Source organism: Antrostomus carolinensis, unplaced genomic scaffold, assembly GCF_000700745.2.
Source record: "Antrostomus carolinensis isolate BGI_N321 unplaced genomic scaffold, ASM70074v2 scaffold30155, whole genome shotgun sequence".
Classification (NCBI taxonomy): domain Eukaryota; kingdom Metazoa; phylum Chordata; class Aves; order Caprimulgiformes; family Caprimulgidae; genus Antrostomus; species Antrostomus carolinensis.
The window spans coordinates 1,472-18,958 of record NW_010314785.1 but is presented as its reverse complement, the minus strand read 5'-3'; the positions used below and the strand labels follow the sequence as shown (position 1 = coordinate 18,958).

At 38.1% G+C, this 17,487-nt stretch overlaps 1 protein-coding gene across 1 annotated transcript in view; it reads right to left on the bottom strand.

The window, feature by feature from the left end:
* LOC114818563 (adenylate kinase 8) overlaps nucleotides 1-16,470 on the bottom strand; it is a 30,148-nt gene extending 13,678 nt beyond the window's left edge. Inside the window, exons 1-3 of the mRNA XM_029084905.1 lie at nucleotides 16,347-16,470; nucleotides 15,791-15,856; nucleotides 13,500-13,641 (exon numbers count right to left, since the gene is read on the bottom strand). Coding sequence (XP_028940738.1) covers nucleotides 13,500-13,641; nucleotides 15,791-15,856; nucleotides 16,347-16,470 — 332 coding nt within the window. The remainder of the gene's footprint in view (nucleotides 1-13,499; nucleotides 13,642-15,790; nucleotides 15,857-16,346) is intronic.
* Between the last annotated feature and the right edge of the window lie 1,017 nt (nucleotides 16,471-17,487).

Below are 17,487 nucleotides of genomic sequence, written 5' to 3'. Positions count from 1 at the left end.
GAAAATAGAAAGGTTAAATTGTCTGAGAGATAAAGTTGATCCTAAACTCACCTAAGTGGGCAGTGCCCTGGATCTGAAATCTGACTAGCCAGATAATCATCTGGACAGTTATACACACGCTTGAAACCCAACATTTGATCTTGGTAGGCTTTGAATTATACCGTTGTTGGATTAAGCACACCAGCAATTTCATAAAATCCTTTAAATACATTTATGACACTCAGCACCAGGTATAACAACAAAGTGTTGTGTGTGTTCATGTAGACAGACTTGATGACCTCACACACTGGTCCCAGAAACAGTGAGCTGCATCAATGTGGACCTTACGTGGAGGAAAAGCAGAGGTGAGACCAGGCCCAGGAATTACTTTCTGCCAGTGATTGCTAACAGGAAACGTCAGAACTTGGCAATGTCAAGAAATCAGAGGCACTGCAGAAAGTATTTTCTTTGTTGCTTTTGAAGTGCCCTGGATACAATCAATCAAACAGGAAAAAACCTCCTATATTTTGGTTCAATGTGGAAAGGGCTATTTGCATTTCAATATGTTCAACTAATCCTGCCAATAAAAACATGGAATCATGAAGAAGAGATCAGGCCACTGGAGTGAAAAAACAAGAGATGACATCCTGCAGACCTTTCAGATAAAACAACTCCTTGCTTGTAACATTTCTGTTGACATCCCAATATTTCTGAATGATTGGGTTTTCAAATGAGATCAGTCAGCATGCAAATGAGAAAACAGGATCAAGACGTCTCCCATATCTGATTGGATAGAGAAATTATCAAAAGACCCTTTTTTCATATCAAATTTCCATCACAAAAGGTCAAACTTTCAATGCCCATTACTTTTGCTAACTGCATTTCACTGTGCCTGCCAGCTCATTGCTGCTGCTGTTTTCAGAGGAAAAAAGAAAAGTAACAAATGATTACATCTTCTCCCACATCTGTCATACAGGATGGACAAACATTTTCTAATCTTTTTCTATTTTTCTCTACAGCCCTCAAAATCCTTGCAGCCAAAACATCACTTCTAACCCGATTAGCTGTTCCTAGGTTGTTTTTATTTTTCTTACAGGTTCTCTTCTCATTTTCTAGCCTACAGACTGACAAGAGCATCAGCTGTGTTGCCAGAATGTTTTGTCCTACAATTTGGCCATTTAAAATACTTTTTGATGGGTGCTTTGCTAAAATATATTTCCTTGTTCTGTCTGTCTGGACTGACGCCTTAATTACTCAAGTAATGGACGTTCCAGGAAAACAAAAACGAAAGAGAGCATCATTTCCCCTGAAAACCTCACACAGTTATTATTTTCCCTTGCAGTCCATCCCTGACAATAAACACTGCCTGGTCTTCTGTAGGTTTTGATCTGTTCCTCTAGTGAACAGATCATGGCCTGAGACTCCAAGGATTTGCCCTGCCTGCTCAAAACACTCAGCTCATGCAAATTCAGAGGACTAACATCTTCATGTCCAAACAGCGGAGTAGCTCAGCAGCCCTAGGTCTCATCCACTGCTTTTTGAGGTTTAAAGCTGAATTTTGGAGCAAGAGAGATGGCAAGTGGGGCAAGTACAGGAAGACAAAGACATCAGTAAAAAGCGCAGGACTCAATGTATTTGTTGCTACTGGTCCTATAAAAATTCTCTCTCAACGTTATTATCATTGCAACATATAAAACCCATCAGATTAGTACCTAGAGATTTCTATTCCTCTGATTTTCTCTGTTGTTCTTACTACTCAACAACTAAATGTTTCACAAAGCCATTTCCTACAGAAATATTTATGTTCCCAAATGTTTATTGGCCCCTCTATCATGATCAAGCTTTTATTAGCACTCTATACACAACTCTGAATTAAATACATAATTCCTGATCTATCAGATCTTGGCTTGATGCTGTGTTTGTCTATTTTATACAGCAAGACACTGTGGCAAACTACAGAACACCTTACAGAAAAACTACTTTATACAGTAAAGATATTTCTATCCAACACTGACTGTGTGGGTTAGTGATTACAGAAAGCTAATGAGGACCAGGAGGATGTAGGGTTTAAATTCCAGCAAAGGCATTTATTCATTGTGTTAGGTTTCCTGAACAACCTATTTAGGTAACTTCTACACAACCACGGACATTAGACTCTGTACCAGCATGTGCTGGAAGGAGATGAAGATGCTCCTTATAGATGTTAAACAAATTCTTCTCCCTCACTTGCTCCACATCACACAGGCACAGAGTAAGTGGAGCTGTAGTCCACAGCTACAGAGTAAGTTGACCTCCATCGGTGCGGACTGACTGGACCCTCTATTCTTGCTGGCAGCTGCGAGTCATAACCAGTAAACACAGCAGACAGCCATCTCCAGGAGCTATTCTCCCAGATTACTTCCTTCATCTTTGATTTTTCATCTTTCTTCTCTTCTCCTTTTGACCAAAAGTGCCTGTGCTGATTTGTGAATGTCTGCACATACCTAGTAAACTAAAATTTTGGACTCTTTACCATATCTGATCAAGGCAATGTTCTCATTTTCTTTGTACCCAACAAATACCAGTTGCAGAATGCAGGAAGACTTTGTGAATTTAAGATGTCCAAGAGCAAAATAACGGTGATTATATTTTATTTATAGGTCTCTACTCTTTACAAATCTATTACTACTGAAACATTAATCATCAGGCCACTTAAATGGATAAAAAGTCATTATCTGAAAGGTTAAAATTTGTGGTGTTCTCTTTTTTTCCTGGGACAAGTCTGGTCAAAGGTTGTTCCAGGATGAGCTGGGTATCTTAGTCACTAGGTAAGGTCTGGAGTTCACATGATTTAATAATGGGCTCTTCAATGTAGCTGAAAAAAATCTAAAAAGATCTGCTGACAGGGAGGTATATTTGACATTCAGACACATTCAGAACTGAGATGTGGGTTTCTAATGACGAGTAACTGCACAGCAAGTTACTCAGTCTTGGATTGATTGCACAGACAACTTTTAAACAGAGTGATTTTTTTTCCATCTAAAAGTTACTATATTTCAAACAAGACTTTGTCTGAACCTGTTAAAAATTGCAGTGTGTTTGGAATTAACCAGACAGAGCCTGACATCTAATAAAAAAGAAAAAGATGGATTTTTAGTCTTAGAACTATTTTAAACAAAAAAGTTTCCTGTTCCTTAAAAGGCCTAACAACTTTGCTTAACTGTTCGTACCTAGAAATAAATTGAAGGTAAGAGCACTCACCTTCACTCACAGTTTGTACATGCCAGGAATATGTGAAAAGCTGAATGTTTATAGTTATTTTCTCCCTAATACAACATATAATCTTGCCTAACACCATAATGAAAAGAAAAAAACCTTTCACAAAATCAAATCATCCAGTTCTTCCAAGGGCAAAACTCCCAGTTTACATAACAGTTAAGGATTTTCAAAATACACTGTTCTTACAGCCACAGAAATTCACTAACACAGCCCTACTTCATGCACCATGTAAGAATTAGGCATCTTTAGCAATACCAAACCTTCAGAGTGCATTTTTCCAAGGGCAGGCAGGAACCCAAACCAGGTTTTTGTGTAGGCTTCTAGTAAAGAGCTTACACTGCCATTACCATAAATCACCCTAAAATATCAGCAGTGATATCGCATCTTTCATTAAAAAAATACTGCAGCTTCTTTCAGGACTGCCACTTGCCATTTCTTTTAGGTAATCAGATAGCCGTTAATTAATAAACCTGTCAGGTGAATCGTCCTGCTCCGGTCATCATTATCCATTCTGTAACAGAATCCTGCTATCATCACTGCTATCCACCTCATAGCTTCCAGCTCAATTAACTTAATGCTATGCAAATGAGAGGCTCTCCTCATCATTAGCTTATAGCCCACAAATGTTAATAACATAATTGGGCCTTCAACAGGGTAATTAGACACGATTTCTTCCATTAGTCTTACAAGGCTAATTATTGTTGATAGGAGAGAGGGGATGAGTCCCAGTGCTGCATGCAAAGAGGGGCATCTGGTTAAAGCAAATATAGACAAAACATCAACAAGGTGAAACAACAGTTGAGATCTATAGCAGGGTCAGGTAGGGGTGGGGGGGAAGGAAGACAGCATGATGAGAAACTTAGGAACCACTGGAGAAATTCTCTACAAGGCACGAATTAAAACCAAATATTCAGCCTGAATATGGAGTTCTCCTACACTTAGCAATAAAACAACATGATGCTTAATAAATCAGAGGGAGCTACTCCCAAGTTTTTGCAGATGGGACAATTTGGAAGCTGTACTGATCAAACTTCCTATGTTTGCAATACAAACATACAGCCAAAGAAGGACACTGAAGAGACTCTGAGAAAAGAATCTGTTCCTAGTTCTCCCTTGTCATTATGTCCAAGCTTCTCTCCTGCCATCACTGGTTTCGCTGTGTTCTATTGGATGTTGTTTCTGAGTAACAGCTACTTACCGCAAGAATTACAGAACTGACACACAAGAATTTTAAATGATCACTGAACAAAATGCAGTTCAGCTGTTTATTAACAGAAAGTTAATAAAAACCTGGATTCAGTATAATGGGCTGGCAGTAACATTTTTAACAAAAAAACGGCAGTGAGTTTTCAAGCTGTGATTATACTCTGAATGGCAGAATGGAAGCTAAGGGCTTGCTCCTATACCAGTTAATTCTATGCAGTCTCATCCACACAGCTTAGAAATGTACAACTGGAGTCTCAATTCTGTGAGGAAACCACACTTACAAAAGGAGAAAGTAAACATTACAAAAACACGGGAAGTTTGCCACATCCACCACTTTGCTTTGACAGTTCAGTGTTTTACTGCAAACACTGCTAAGAAAAAATATATGTCAATCTGAAGAGTCCAAAGGACTCAAGGAGTTGAGACACCACATGATTTCCTTATTTTGTTTCTGTTTTCTTTAACTTTGGAGCAAATTCATGGCCAATATAGATCCTTCGATTTCACTGCAAGCATGTGAGGAGGAACTCTTTTTATATACTGGGCCTGAAAATCAGGTTAAGTTATGTTCACAAAAGTAGCAGCACTTACTAGAAGGTTAAACAAGTATTTTTAAACCTGCTGTACCTTGACCTTTGATCAGTTATATCAAAAGAACAGATTGTCCTCTGGATTGTTCACTCAGTGTATATCAGTGGGATATTAATCAGCATTCATATCAGAACGATATTAATAGAATATGAGACTACAACTTTTTTAAAAATAATTTTTGTCATGTACAAAGCATGACAGTGGTCTTAGCACAGAAATATAGCACTTGTTAGAAAAGGATAACATTTAAAAGCCAAAGTTTTTCTGGTTCCAGTCAGATCTTGAAACCATAACCTTCCTTACAAAAAGCTCCTAAATCCTTAAAAATCAGACTTGCATCTATATGGTTCTTACTTGTCTGTGAACTACCAAGGAAATTAAAGTAAAATTTTGAAAATGACTGCCTTAGTCCATGAAGAATCATATTTTATCCTCTGAGATCAATCAGTGTCACATTCCAGGAAATGCACCGATGCTACATGACTGTGTGCAGCTACATCTTTTCCTGCATACCAATCTTAGCAAAACTGTTAGTTAAAAGTGACTCTGTACCAAACAGCCTCAGAGAAAAGCTGCAGGATGGCCTCTCACATTCAGTGCTACAGCACTCAAACAGCATTTGAATACTCCTAGATCCCAACCCAGAGAGTCAGTCATGGACAGCAAGATAAACAGCAAACTGGGAGACCCGAAGGAAACCAGGTCTGTGAGTTCAGTGAGCTCTCAGGGATGCTCTGAGGTTTTATTCACACATTTTGGTCACCAAAGCAAAGAGACATCAGAGGGGAAAAGCACAGATTAGATGACTACTATTTAAATGATAACACTTCAATTTCCCATGACTGTTTCATTTCATTCCTTAAACAAAAGTTGGGTCTCAGGTGAATGCCCTGAACAATCTCTGCTGATTTGTAGAGATTAGTACCATGAAGCTGTCATTGTGAATTAGGATTTTAAAACCTTGGTTCTTCTTTCAGGCAAGTCTCGGATCTCCCCCCAGAACAACATATTTTCCCCTGACAAGATGGAAATGTGGAAGTTCCCCATACTGACCACAGGACATCCTTCATCTCAGCTTCCTGAGTAATACAGGAAAGGTTTTCAATACAGTATGTGAGAACCTGGCTAGTTGGTTCAGTAAAAATCTTCAGTTTCTTCCAGAAATTACAGACAATCTTGAATAACAATACCCCACAGTAAATAGTTTTTGCCTGTAGGGACGCAAGCCAGTCCTTTGCCCTGAAGTGACTGAGATCATGTAAAGGCACGGGACTCTCGTGTTGATGACAAATCAGGCCTTCTTGGATCTTGACTCTTTCTGAAATGTTGCCTGATTTAGCTCGCTCTTTCCAAACTGCAGAGTCGAGTATTCATAGAGTTTCCTGTAACGTTGAATTTGACATCATTCAAAGTTCTTTGACTCTTCAAGATTCAAATACTACCCAACATCACCTACTCAAAGTCACCTGTTCAAATTGCTGCTGCCACACAGGCACCTAATTTTGGCAGCCAAAGGAGAAGGTAGGGAGCTCTACCTTGAAAGTGTGGATATTTTATGTCACTTTGTGAAGAAGCACTGAAAGCATTAACATCAAGCCCAGCGCTTTCAGGGTTTGATTGTATCTGTTCCCATGTGGAGAAAGCAGAGACATTGCTGGTTTGGTTTGCCTAGTCTAAACCTTGCTACCATTGCTGAAGACATTAAGATTAGCCCAGACTCCAGTGTTTTTAGAGTTTTCTCTCTCTCTCTCTGTCTCCAGTTAGGTATTGAGTTCAGAAAGGCAACCTTGGTAGTGGTGGCATCTTCTGAGAAAAATGGTTCCAACATAAGTGCAATAAGGACAGAAAGTCTTCAGCTTTCCCAATGTCTCCTCACTTGTGAGAGGTAGCTACTGCAGAAAAAATGTCCCTCGTCTCAGCAGCAAAAAGAATTAAAGGATTATGCATGTGGCCTTGGGTCCTTAAAAAATAAAAATAAGAAGATTGACTTAGAGGTAGAAGCTTTTCTTCTTTCTCTTCCTGAAGTCTTGGGAAGCTTGCTGAGATCAGAGATCTCCTTAATTGCTGTATCCAGGACTTCACCAAACAAACTCCAGCCATCAAAAGGAGCTTGTATGAGGTAATCTCTAAAAATAATACCTGCCTCCCACAACTGAAGCCAAATATACCTCCTATTCTAGTTGGAACAGAATAAGCTTGTGACAGCAAATGCAGCATCCTACAGAAAGCCCATAGAAGGATTTTAAAACAGCATTTGATGTTTTGCTATTGTTGGCTCAAGATGCATATTAATGCCTTTCCCCAGGATAAAAAGCTTGTACGGTACCAATATAGGTCAGGCAGAATGTGCAGAAATGACATAATCTTTTATTGTAATAATCCAATTTTCTATCTATTGGATTATTTAATAGCAATAGCTTCTATTTGGATTAGTGTTATGTTATGAGGGAAGAGAGAGTACAATCTACTAAGGATGAGAGGGAGAACAGAGAATAAGGATTCTCCACCAATGGCCAAACCTCAGAAAAATGTGCAAGGAGCTGCTTCCATCAGATTTGTGTAGGGCAAAAGACAGTGTGTGTGCAGCTTTTTGCACTATATGTAGAAAATTAGGTGTCACTATTAAATAGCTTGTGAGTGTGACTGCTTAATAGAACCTTCATGCCAGAGCACTGTAGACCTTTTCATGCGCAGCTGTTAAATTTTGCCCATTATGGACTGCTCAGTGATGCCTCTTGCAGTAGAGGCAGATCAGGAAACAAATATAAATGACTTAATTAAAATCTTGTCAATGAACAGGGCAAGTCTCAAAACACTTGCATATCAAGAGATAACACACAGGGACTGAATTATCGTAGCTTAGAAAAGGCTACAGGGGTAGCAACTGTGGATTAAATGGATCCCACTCACTCAGCAAAGCAGACGAGTTATTCACTAGTTCAGGTGAAAGGAAGATTTGTTAATTTTGCTCAGTAAGCACAATATGTAATGGATTTTGGCTGGGAAAAAAAACTTGCAATTTTTATCACTTGGCCAGGGTGTTCTGCTCCCTCAGAGCATGGCAATGTGTGTACTTAATGTATAGTCCATATAGCTAAGAGGGTGAGTATCTCCACTGCCGTGGGAAAGACAAATAAGAATTCATCACCTAAAACATTTTGCAAAATACATTTCTATTTAATAAGCATACCACTGACCTCAAAAAGATTCTGCCCCTTTAGCTCCCACTGTCTTGCCCCTTACTTTTTACCAAACCAGTCAGTCTGGTTGACAGTCTATTTTGACTTTGAACATGCAATGGAGGAGGAAGAGACTGGGAGCACTGATGTGCAAAGTGGTAATAAAAAGGAAACCAATTAACATTAGTGAAGACAACAGTCAGTAAACCAGCAACCCTATAATGGCTCTGGGAAGAGCAAGGTGCTTTCTAATCAGAAGAGACAAAAACCGAGAATGATTGAAACAGAGAATTGGTCTGCCTATTATTTTTACTACTTTCTTCATAAATAAAGCTAAATCCTACATGGGTCACTTGGACTTTTCCTACTGTTTCTCTCTCTCCCCGGTGCAGGCAAATTTTATTGTACTGATTTAGTACCTTGATTACCACATCATACTTCTGGGGTTTTGTTTGGTTTTTTGTTTGTTTCCTCCTGAAAATGAGGAGAAAATAAGAAGAATAATTATAACATTTCTTCTTCGTTACTCATCAGATTTTTGTATGCCATCAATTAAAAACACATCTATTATAAATACACAATATCCATCATTTAAATTAGGGCAAAGTTTTAAAAATGCCCTGTAAGATTTTTCCATGTCAGAATAATTCGATCACTATTATGTTTCCCTGATGCAACTATTTTGGGACTTTGCTTGTTCCTTGATAGGATTTTAATTAAGTCATTTACATTTAATTTCCAAATATGTAGCTGTTACAGAAGGCAGCGAGGAAATGAAAAGACAAAAAGAAACCTGAAGACAGCCAATCTTTAACAAAAATATTTCTGATATAAAAATGAATATGAGGAATACTTATTCAGTGATAAGTATTCCAGTCCATGTCTGGTAAACTCTCAGATAATGGCAGCATGGTAGGGTCACTGAGGTTCTATTAGCTCAATTAATGAGGAGTAAGATAAGGCTAACACCTAGCTCTTCAAATGGCTAAAAAAATAGAGCTGATAGTAATGGAGTTATTAACCTTCGCCAGCCATTGAATTTTGCTGCTGATTCAAACTCCATTTCCTAGTTCAGGCCTCCATTAATAGGCTGTTTATTATCCCTAATCCACACCGGGATCAGCTGCAGAAATATGAAAGCCCCATGTAAAGACCAAATAGTTAAAAAAAAAAAAAAATCTTTTTCTCCATTCTTGTTTTTCCCTTTTCAACATATTCACATATTCTACCTTAGAAATTAGGAACTTCATTATCCTAAATGGTTTGAAACCTAACAAGTTTCTTAGTAGTGCGATGAAAAAGAAGCTTTAAATACATTATGTAAAAAGATGACATAATTGGAGATACAGCCACATCGTTTTGAAGACCAAAGAAAACACTGCTGGAAAATGTGCACTGGAGAAGCCAGTGTTGTTTATTTTCTCTACTGGAAAAGAAAAAAAACTTCAATATTTGAAATATGTTATATACCTGTTGTTATATCAATCCTCAAATTCATCCCTCCCCTGCTCAGCTTTGTCCACTTGTATTGTTTGTATATACTACTGTAATATAATTAATCAATACTGAAATGTAAATTAATCAACCGTGGATTCAGATTAGATGAGGAAAAAAACCCAAAAACCAAAAAACAAAGGAAATGGTGGAACAGAGGAACTGGGCATCCCAGGACGCACTTAGTAGCAGAGCCTGTTGGCACAGATGGAAGGGCTTGCTTTATGGGCTTGAGGAGAGGTACAACAGAAACCTGTCTACAATTTTGCCTACAAAGATCTTGAGTTAAATGGTCTTTAGTCTCTTTGATGAGCTCGTACACACTTGGTTGAGATTTGTGACACTTTGTGATTTTTCAGTAGATTTTCCATGAAAGACACTGTATAGCTACAATAGTCTACACACACAAGAGATTCTTCCAAAATCTATCACAGTAACATCTAATAGAAGATCAACAACTATGAGTAATGGAGTTAAGATCAAAATAAAAAATGCTTATGTTAATATATATACACATCCAGTACAGAGTGCTACCCTCAAAACTGAATGCAGTTCTGGTTGTCCCATCTCAGCAAAGAAACAGCTAGAATAACTAGAGAAGGTAGAAAACAGAAAGACAGGATGATCAGAAGAGTGAAATGATTTCTAGGAAAGGAAAGGATAAACAGATCAAGGTTCTTTGCCTGGGGAAGCGATGACTGAACAGGCAAATACAAGAGGCTTATAAAATCAGGAGTGTTAGGAGACATGAACAGGGAACGCTTTTAACTGTTTCTCAGTAGAGGAAAGGAAAACAGACAAAACACTGAAGAATTTTCACACGACACCTAGTGAAAAAGTGAAACTCCTTTCCGTATGGTTTAGTGGAGGCCAAAAGTACAGTGTTGAAAAAGAGACTATAAAGTCAAGGAAAATGGGATATTAGACAGTTGTCCAGATGACCCTCTGGCTCAGGGAATCCTTAAACTGCTGATTGCCTTAAGCTGGCCTGGAACCAGCAGACAGCTGGTCATGAACCAGCTGAAGCTAATGACAAGAGATATCTAACAGATGACATGGTTGCTGCTGAATCGTATTTTAACTGTCAGTTTGGGAGAGAGCAGAAGGAGATAAGAAATATTTTCCTAGATATTAAATAGAGTGTTTGGAATATTAGAACTATCCATGGCTATACTATGTGTTTCTTATTGTTGCTCAAGCATTAAAAATAAAAAAAAAAAAAGCTAAAATACCTATTTACAATCATTTAGATAAGGAACTGAATTCAGTTCTTTGCATTAGTAGTTCTGACCTTCAGATGCCAACCTGTAACTGTATTTGGATTCCCGCTCACTGTAGGCACTAAGCGGTTAACGTTGTTCTTTTACTAGAGAGCTGAGAGACCACTAATAGATTCAGCTTCTTATTTGCCCTAAAGGCTGCCACAGTTCAATACGATTAGGATCCTGTCCACTTAAGCAGTAACTGCTTCATAGGGAGGAACATAGAAAGCAATATATGTCTTCTCTGAGTACAGAAAGAGCAGTTCTTTGGTAGACAGGTTTTGTCAGGTTTTCCCGTACCAGTCTGTAAGTAAGCCTTTGCTTTACGGCAAATTCTAATTTAAAGAAAACCCCGTACTTTACTTTTTCAGTGGAAAACGAATTATTTTCCTTTTTGTTCCAGGATACTTCTTTGGATTCAGTGGCTGATGCTGTATGAGTTTTTTTTTTATTGTTATATTTTAACAAACTTTATAGCCCATTTTGTTTGTTTTCAAATAACTTTATTTTCCTTCTTTTCTACCATCAATTACTAGGTTTGTTTTTCTTTCCATAAGATGGAGGAGTCAGGAGACTGATCCTGCTCAATGCTGTATAATTTAGTATTATGTGTACTAGCTTTATGGGGTTGGAGTCAGATAAAACATAGTATTTGAACACTAACCATTTATTAACTCTAAGGAATAGATTTGTGACTTGACAAGCAGACAATAACTCTGTGTTCTGATCAGCCAAAGAGGTCTACTTTGAGTTCAAAACACAGAGTAACATACTCTTTCACAAATAATTTTGTTTACTGATGTGACTGGATTTTAATAATAAACTTGATATATATGTAAATTTATTTTAATCTAATTTCATCAACAGAGCCCTCCTAAAAATGAGACTTTGTAGATTGTTCTGTGTCTGATTTATAGATTTCTGCATCCTATTCCCAGATTGATTTCAAGGCTATAATTCTATCAGGTTTTTCTCCTGATGTCAGAAACACCACCTCTGCAGATAGTATTTTATAACTAGCATCACAACTGAAACTGAATTACTGCCCTGCTATCCTATGCTGCAATATGTCCTTTTGTTTATAATCACCCTCTCTCCATTATACACCTACTACTTCAGTTTCATGGAAAATATCAGCTCCAAAATCAATCAGGTAGCATGATGTCTATTTTTGTCCCTTACTTCAACCCCTGTATAAAATAGTAGGGGCCAAATTCTTAACTCAGATATGAACGTGCAGAGCTCTTTAAAGAAAATGGGAGCTTAGCAAATGGATCAGTGCCAAATTTACACACATACAATTTTATAACGAGTTGTTCTTCCTCACTTGATGAGGTCTTGATCCTGTAAAGGAGCACGCAGCACACACTTGAGTGTTCACACTCATCTCAGGCACTCAGATACATGTTTAGGGACTCAGGATCTACCTTCTAAATGCACATGAAGGATAACCCATGGGAAATATTATTTAACTGAATCCAGCATAAGTTTCAAGGTTCTTTCTCCCTTTTTTAATGAAATTGATTCCTGTTTAAGATGTATTTTGTCTTACTTTTAATAAAGCTACTGCTGTTTTCACGTACTTTCATTTTTAAACCTGATGGCATGACTGCTAGCTCCTTCCCTTTTCACTCTCCTCTTTTCTCTCTCCAACTCAGTCTTAGCCTTTTATTTCTTTCTACTATACCCTGTACAGGCAGTGAGGAGGAGACTGAGGGCAGCCACACTGAAGACACAGGAAGAGTAACTACCAATTTAAACACTTATGTGGGTAATATACCTTTTCCAGTACTATTTTTTAGATAAGAATAAGCTTCTGGGAAGCATAATGACTACAAATTTCCATTGTATGCCTTTGGAATGGCCATTGTGTCAGCCAGCAGCATGGACTGAACCAGGAACCCCTGGGAGGGGAATGGAAAAGCCTCTTGTCTTTGATGACTACATCAGCATTTCAAATCCTCAACACCTTTGGACCAGCTGTAGAGAGTAACCCTATTTTATTTGCCTGGCAGTCATAACAGTTCTCTTTTGATGCCCATTTCTCTTATATTACACATTTCTGAACACTTCATTATAGCTCAAATAAAATATAATTCTCATGTTGTTTTTAATTATTTCACAAACCCCAACAGTCTCATAATGAGCTCGTCGCAATACTAATATATTTCCATGATATTATGCCAGTGCTAAAGAAAGACGATGCAGATCCTCCCTCCCGTTGCAAATAAAATACACCTTCTGATATAATCCAAACTTTAATCCATTTTTTATGGTTTGCCTTTAGAGGCAACTCAAACAAATAACCAGAACAACAAACCTCTCCTCTCTCCCACCGTTTGGCCATCTGGAGGATTTGTAAGGCCAGTGCTCTATTTCCTACTCTCCAGGAGCAAGACCCCTCTTCTAGCTAAGGAAGCAATAAATAAATAAGATGCAACAGCCTATTCAATGTCAGGAAAGATCTGTACCTTTCCACAAACAGATTTTTCATATATGTAATGTCGCAATTGCTAAATTTATATCTTACCTGTTTGGAATAATATGTGAGTTTTGCAGCTGTTCTCCCTGCTCTATGTCTCTTGGGAAGCCATAAAGCACCCAACCATTGGTCATGCAGTCTAGCGCGTTTAGGCGGTCTGCCAGGATCTTCATAACAAGGTTGTCTGGGACTGCAAAGGATTAAAAAGATGACATTTATTTTGTATGCTGAGTCTGCAATTAAGGAGGATACACGCTACTTTTTCTGGTTAGACTGCTACAGGAACTAAAACACAAAGAGTTATTCCTGTTTATTCATAGATTTTGGAGAGAGGAGTTACTGTTCACTTTTGCATATTTACTGTGCTATCATGGAACCCCAAACTCACAAGGAACTGTAGGACTAAAGCAAAATATGTGGTAAAAACTGATGCCTACATAATTTTGCAATGTACTTTTTTCTCTCAGCCATACTGGGCTGATGTCACAATGAAGTGTGTGACACAATCTTATCAAAATGCAAAAATAATGACCTGAGTTGTGTAAAAGAAATCCTAAATCAGGAAAGAAATTTCTGAGGCATTCTGTATTTAACTTAGCAGATGATAATGGTTCTGCCACAGCAGGCTAGATGTGATATTTTTCTGATTTGCCCAAAGGCTTGAAACTTTTATAACTGAAAATAAATTTCCAAAATGTATTTCAACGACCATAATTACTGCATTGATGACTCCCTAATTTTAGAGATAAAAGTCCTCCTTCCTCTATTATTATTTTTCTTTAGGGTGAGAGAGAATATCAGCAAGATGCTGACTGGGATTACAATTACTATGCAGCTTTTAAAATTCTATTTATTAAGATACAGTGGTAAGAAGGTATCCTGCATATTTTCACTGTAGCCTTCATAAAGCAAAATCTTTCAATCAAGATACTTAAATTTTTGTATCTTGTAACTTTTTCTTTTTTTTTACAGAAGAATTAAATTATTAGGTTCAACAAGAGTGACTATAAATTCTCCAAGGATTCTTGCAATGTGTTGGACTTAGTGTCAAATAACCCCAAAGAAAGGTCAGCAAAATCACCTCAAGCTACTTCCCGAAGAAGCAGCCTAAACAATTTTCAAGAAGCAATGAGTCCCATCTCTTTATTTGTACAGTATGTCTAATACACTGTTGCCTCTGCTGGAAACAAGCAATAAAAAATGGTACATAAATCCACATCACGGAATGTTGATGTTTTGATACTCACCCTGCCATCGCATCTGCATACAAAAATACAACAAGTGCTTGTAGGAGGGAGAGCATGTGTGTCAGGTTTGTAACAACACTATTTGCTTTAGGACTAGCTGACAGGAGTGCACCCGTATCTTAGTAGAGTATATTATTAGCAGTGCAGATGTATACCCTGAGTGCAAGCAGGTTTTAAACCACAACAGTAGCATCCATTTGCTTCCTGAAATTTAATGTTTCCTTAAGGCTTACACCTCTATCATGAAATTCATTACTTCTCCTTTAAATAAGCAAATTACTGAGTTTACAGAATTGCACTCAGGCTTAAATGTACCAGCAAAAAAGAGAGGAAAACCGCAGGGAATTAATTAGAAAACTGATTAGTGTATTAATTGAGGATATCCACATTATAAAAAAAACAAGTTAAGAAGAGTAATATTCTCCATCTGCTACAAGAAAAAAAAAAAAAGAATGGAATAAAATCAGACACTTAACAGAGAGCAAAATGACAATGCAAAACTAGGCATTCCATTAAAAATGGGATTCATGAAATTAACTATACCGGAGTGGAACAGCAGGCAGAAATGTTGTTAGACAGATGATACTTATCTAAGAGCTGAGCTGCAAGCAGGCATAGAGGGTATAACAGGAGAATTTCAGTGCTCTTTGCAGGGCAGCTCATCTCCCCCTGTCCCAGGTTACAAGAACCAATACAAACCCAAGACATCCTAGTAGGAAAAAAAAGGAAAAAAATCCTACCTTCTCTTTCCCCAAAATGTATTCCATACAAAAACCAGTGGAGTTTTCCCGTACACCTGAATTTCTGGCTGCAGCGCTAAACTTTCTGTCTTGATGCATGTTATTTTATCATAATTCCTACTGGAATCATTAACATGGATTTGCAAAGATGCCAAATTACATGATTTTTTGGGAAACATTTTCAGAATGCTTAAAACAGTTTTGCAAGAGACTGGAATAAAACCTACAAACCCATGAGAAAAACTGCACTAAAGTATGATTCTGCCAGAGCTAAGGTTCTTGTGACATGAACAGGGAATCAGGGCAGAGGCTGAAAGCCCCAGGAATGACACAGAGAAATAAGTGGGTATACTGTGTGGTCGAGCTTCCGGCAGATTATAGGAGATTCTCCAGTTCCAGGGGCCAAATCGCTTCCATCCTGCATATGGGAAAAGAAGAAACACTACAGCCTACAAGAAAATTAAAAAGCAAATGTGATGGGAATCAAGGCAGCATCTCCTCTATATGATCACTTCCTATACGCCTTCTGTGAATCCTGATGATTGAAATCCTTCACTTTAGTCACTATTTTTGAACAAAACTGAAGCAATCACAAGTGGAAAAAAAAAAATCAAGATGCAGTGACAATTCATTAACAGTTTATCTAACAGCATGTCAGATTTGGGGTATTTTGAGTAGTACTGGGGATATGTGGTGACCCTGACACCTTGCTGGTTTCAGCGATGACTGACTAGAAGAAATCAGCAATACACTTTAGATTGTTTGTACACTCCTGTCCATATATACATCACTGAATAATATAGATGTTTACATATTTTCTGTGCCTCCCTCTAAAGCTTGATGGTGAAAAATAAAACATAAACAAGTCAGACAGCAAGCTCTGCTTTCCTCTTGATTAGCAAACATACCTATCACTTCAACACAATAGGGGAACATAGTTTGTTGGCTCTTCAATGGCATTACAAAGTACATCAGCTGCCCTTGAACAGGAACAGTCACACTTAAAACAGCTGCATTAAAACTGTAAAACATCTTCCACAGACTGGGGCGGTGGGGGGGAGAGGGGGGTGAAGAGAGAGAAAAGGAGGGAAGAAATCAGTGATTCTTATTTTGCTGTGGTACAGAGTAGGTAATAAGTAACTCAGCAGTATGGTATTCCTTTTCACTCATGTGGAACTGTCTCCTGAATGTAAGGCAAATTAATAACCTGTAATTGGAGGGGCACACAATCGGTAAGTAACACCAGAGGTCTCCTGGACTCAAGCACATGACCCAACGGGCTATATAGCAAAGTAAAATTTAGAGCTTTTCTGATTAGACAGTCAATCTATATGTTTTAAGTAGATTATGAAGCACAAGATCTTTGAATAATCAATTCCTTTTCAACATAAGCTTGTGTGAGTTTCCAACTCTGAAAGTTGGGGGAATGAGGCACTAGAGAGGTTTTACTTTATCATTATAGAAGTCCAAAGATAAGTTTCTTGTAAAAATTACAATGTGCTACAAAGAGATAGCCAGATTAGGTCATGTGGAAGCACGTCTCCATTAAGGAGAGAAATCAAGGTACAGGAGTAAAATTCACCCACCAGAGGTAAAGCTGCAGAGCTACAGTGATACCCAGTGCTGAGAGCACTGTACATAGCTGTGGACCAAGGTTACAGTGAACCTCAGAAATGGAATACGTGGCAGAATGAGGCCACAACCAGGTCCATATAGAAGTGTAATTCATTCATGCATACATTCTTGCCTAACATCAGTACCACACACCATATCTCCTTTATCTCCCAGCCTCCTAGTCTGTTAACAGTCTAGACTATGCAGCTGAATTAGCAGCTGTGGACCTAAGAAGTGATCTAATCAATTCATGGGTATGATCAGGCAGGGTACAGGGAACAGGAGCTTTAAGTGCTGCTGTTCATGCTGGAACTGCTCTGTGGACACCTAGAGACTTTCTGTCTCCAGGGCTGTCAATCAGCAACTTCCAGCAGACCATTTAAAAGATAAATTTACTTCCCAGAGCTTCAAAGGTTTTCATAAGTATAAAGTACT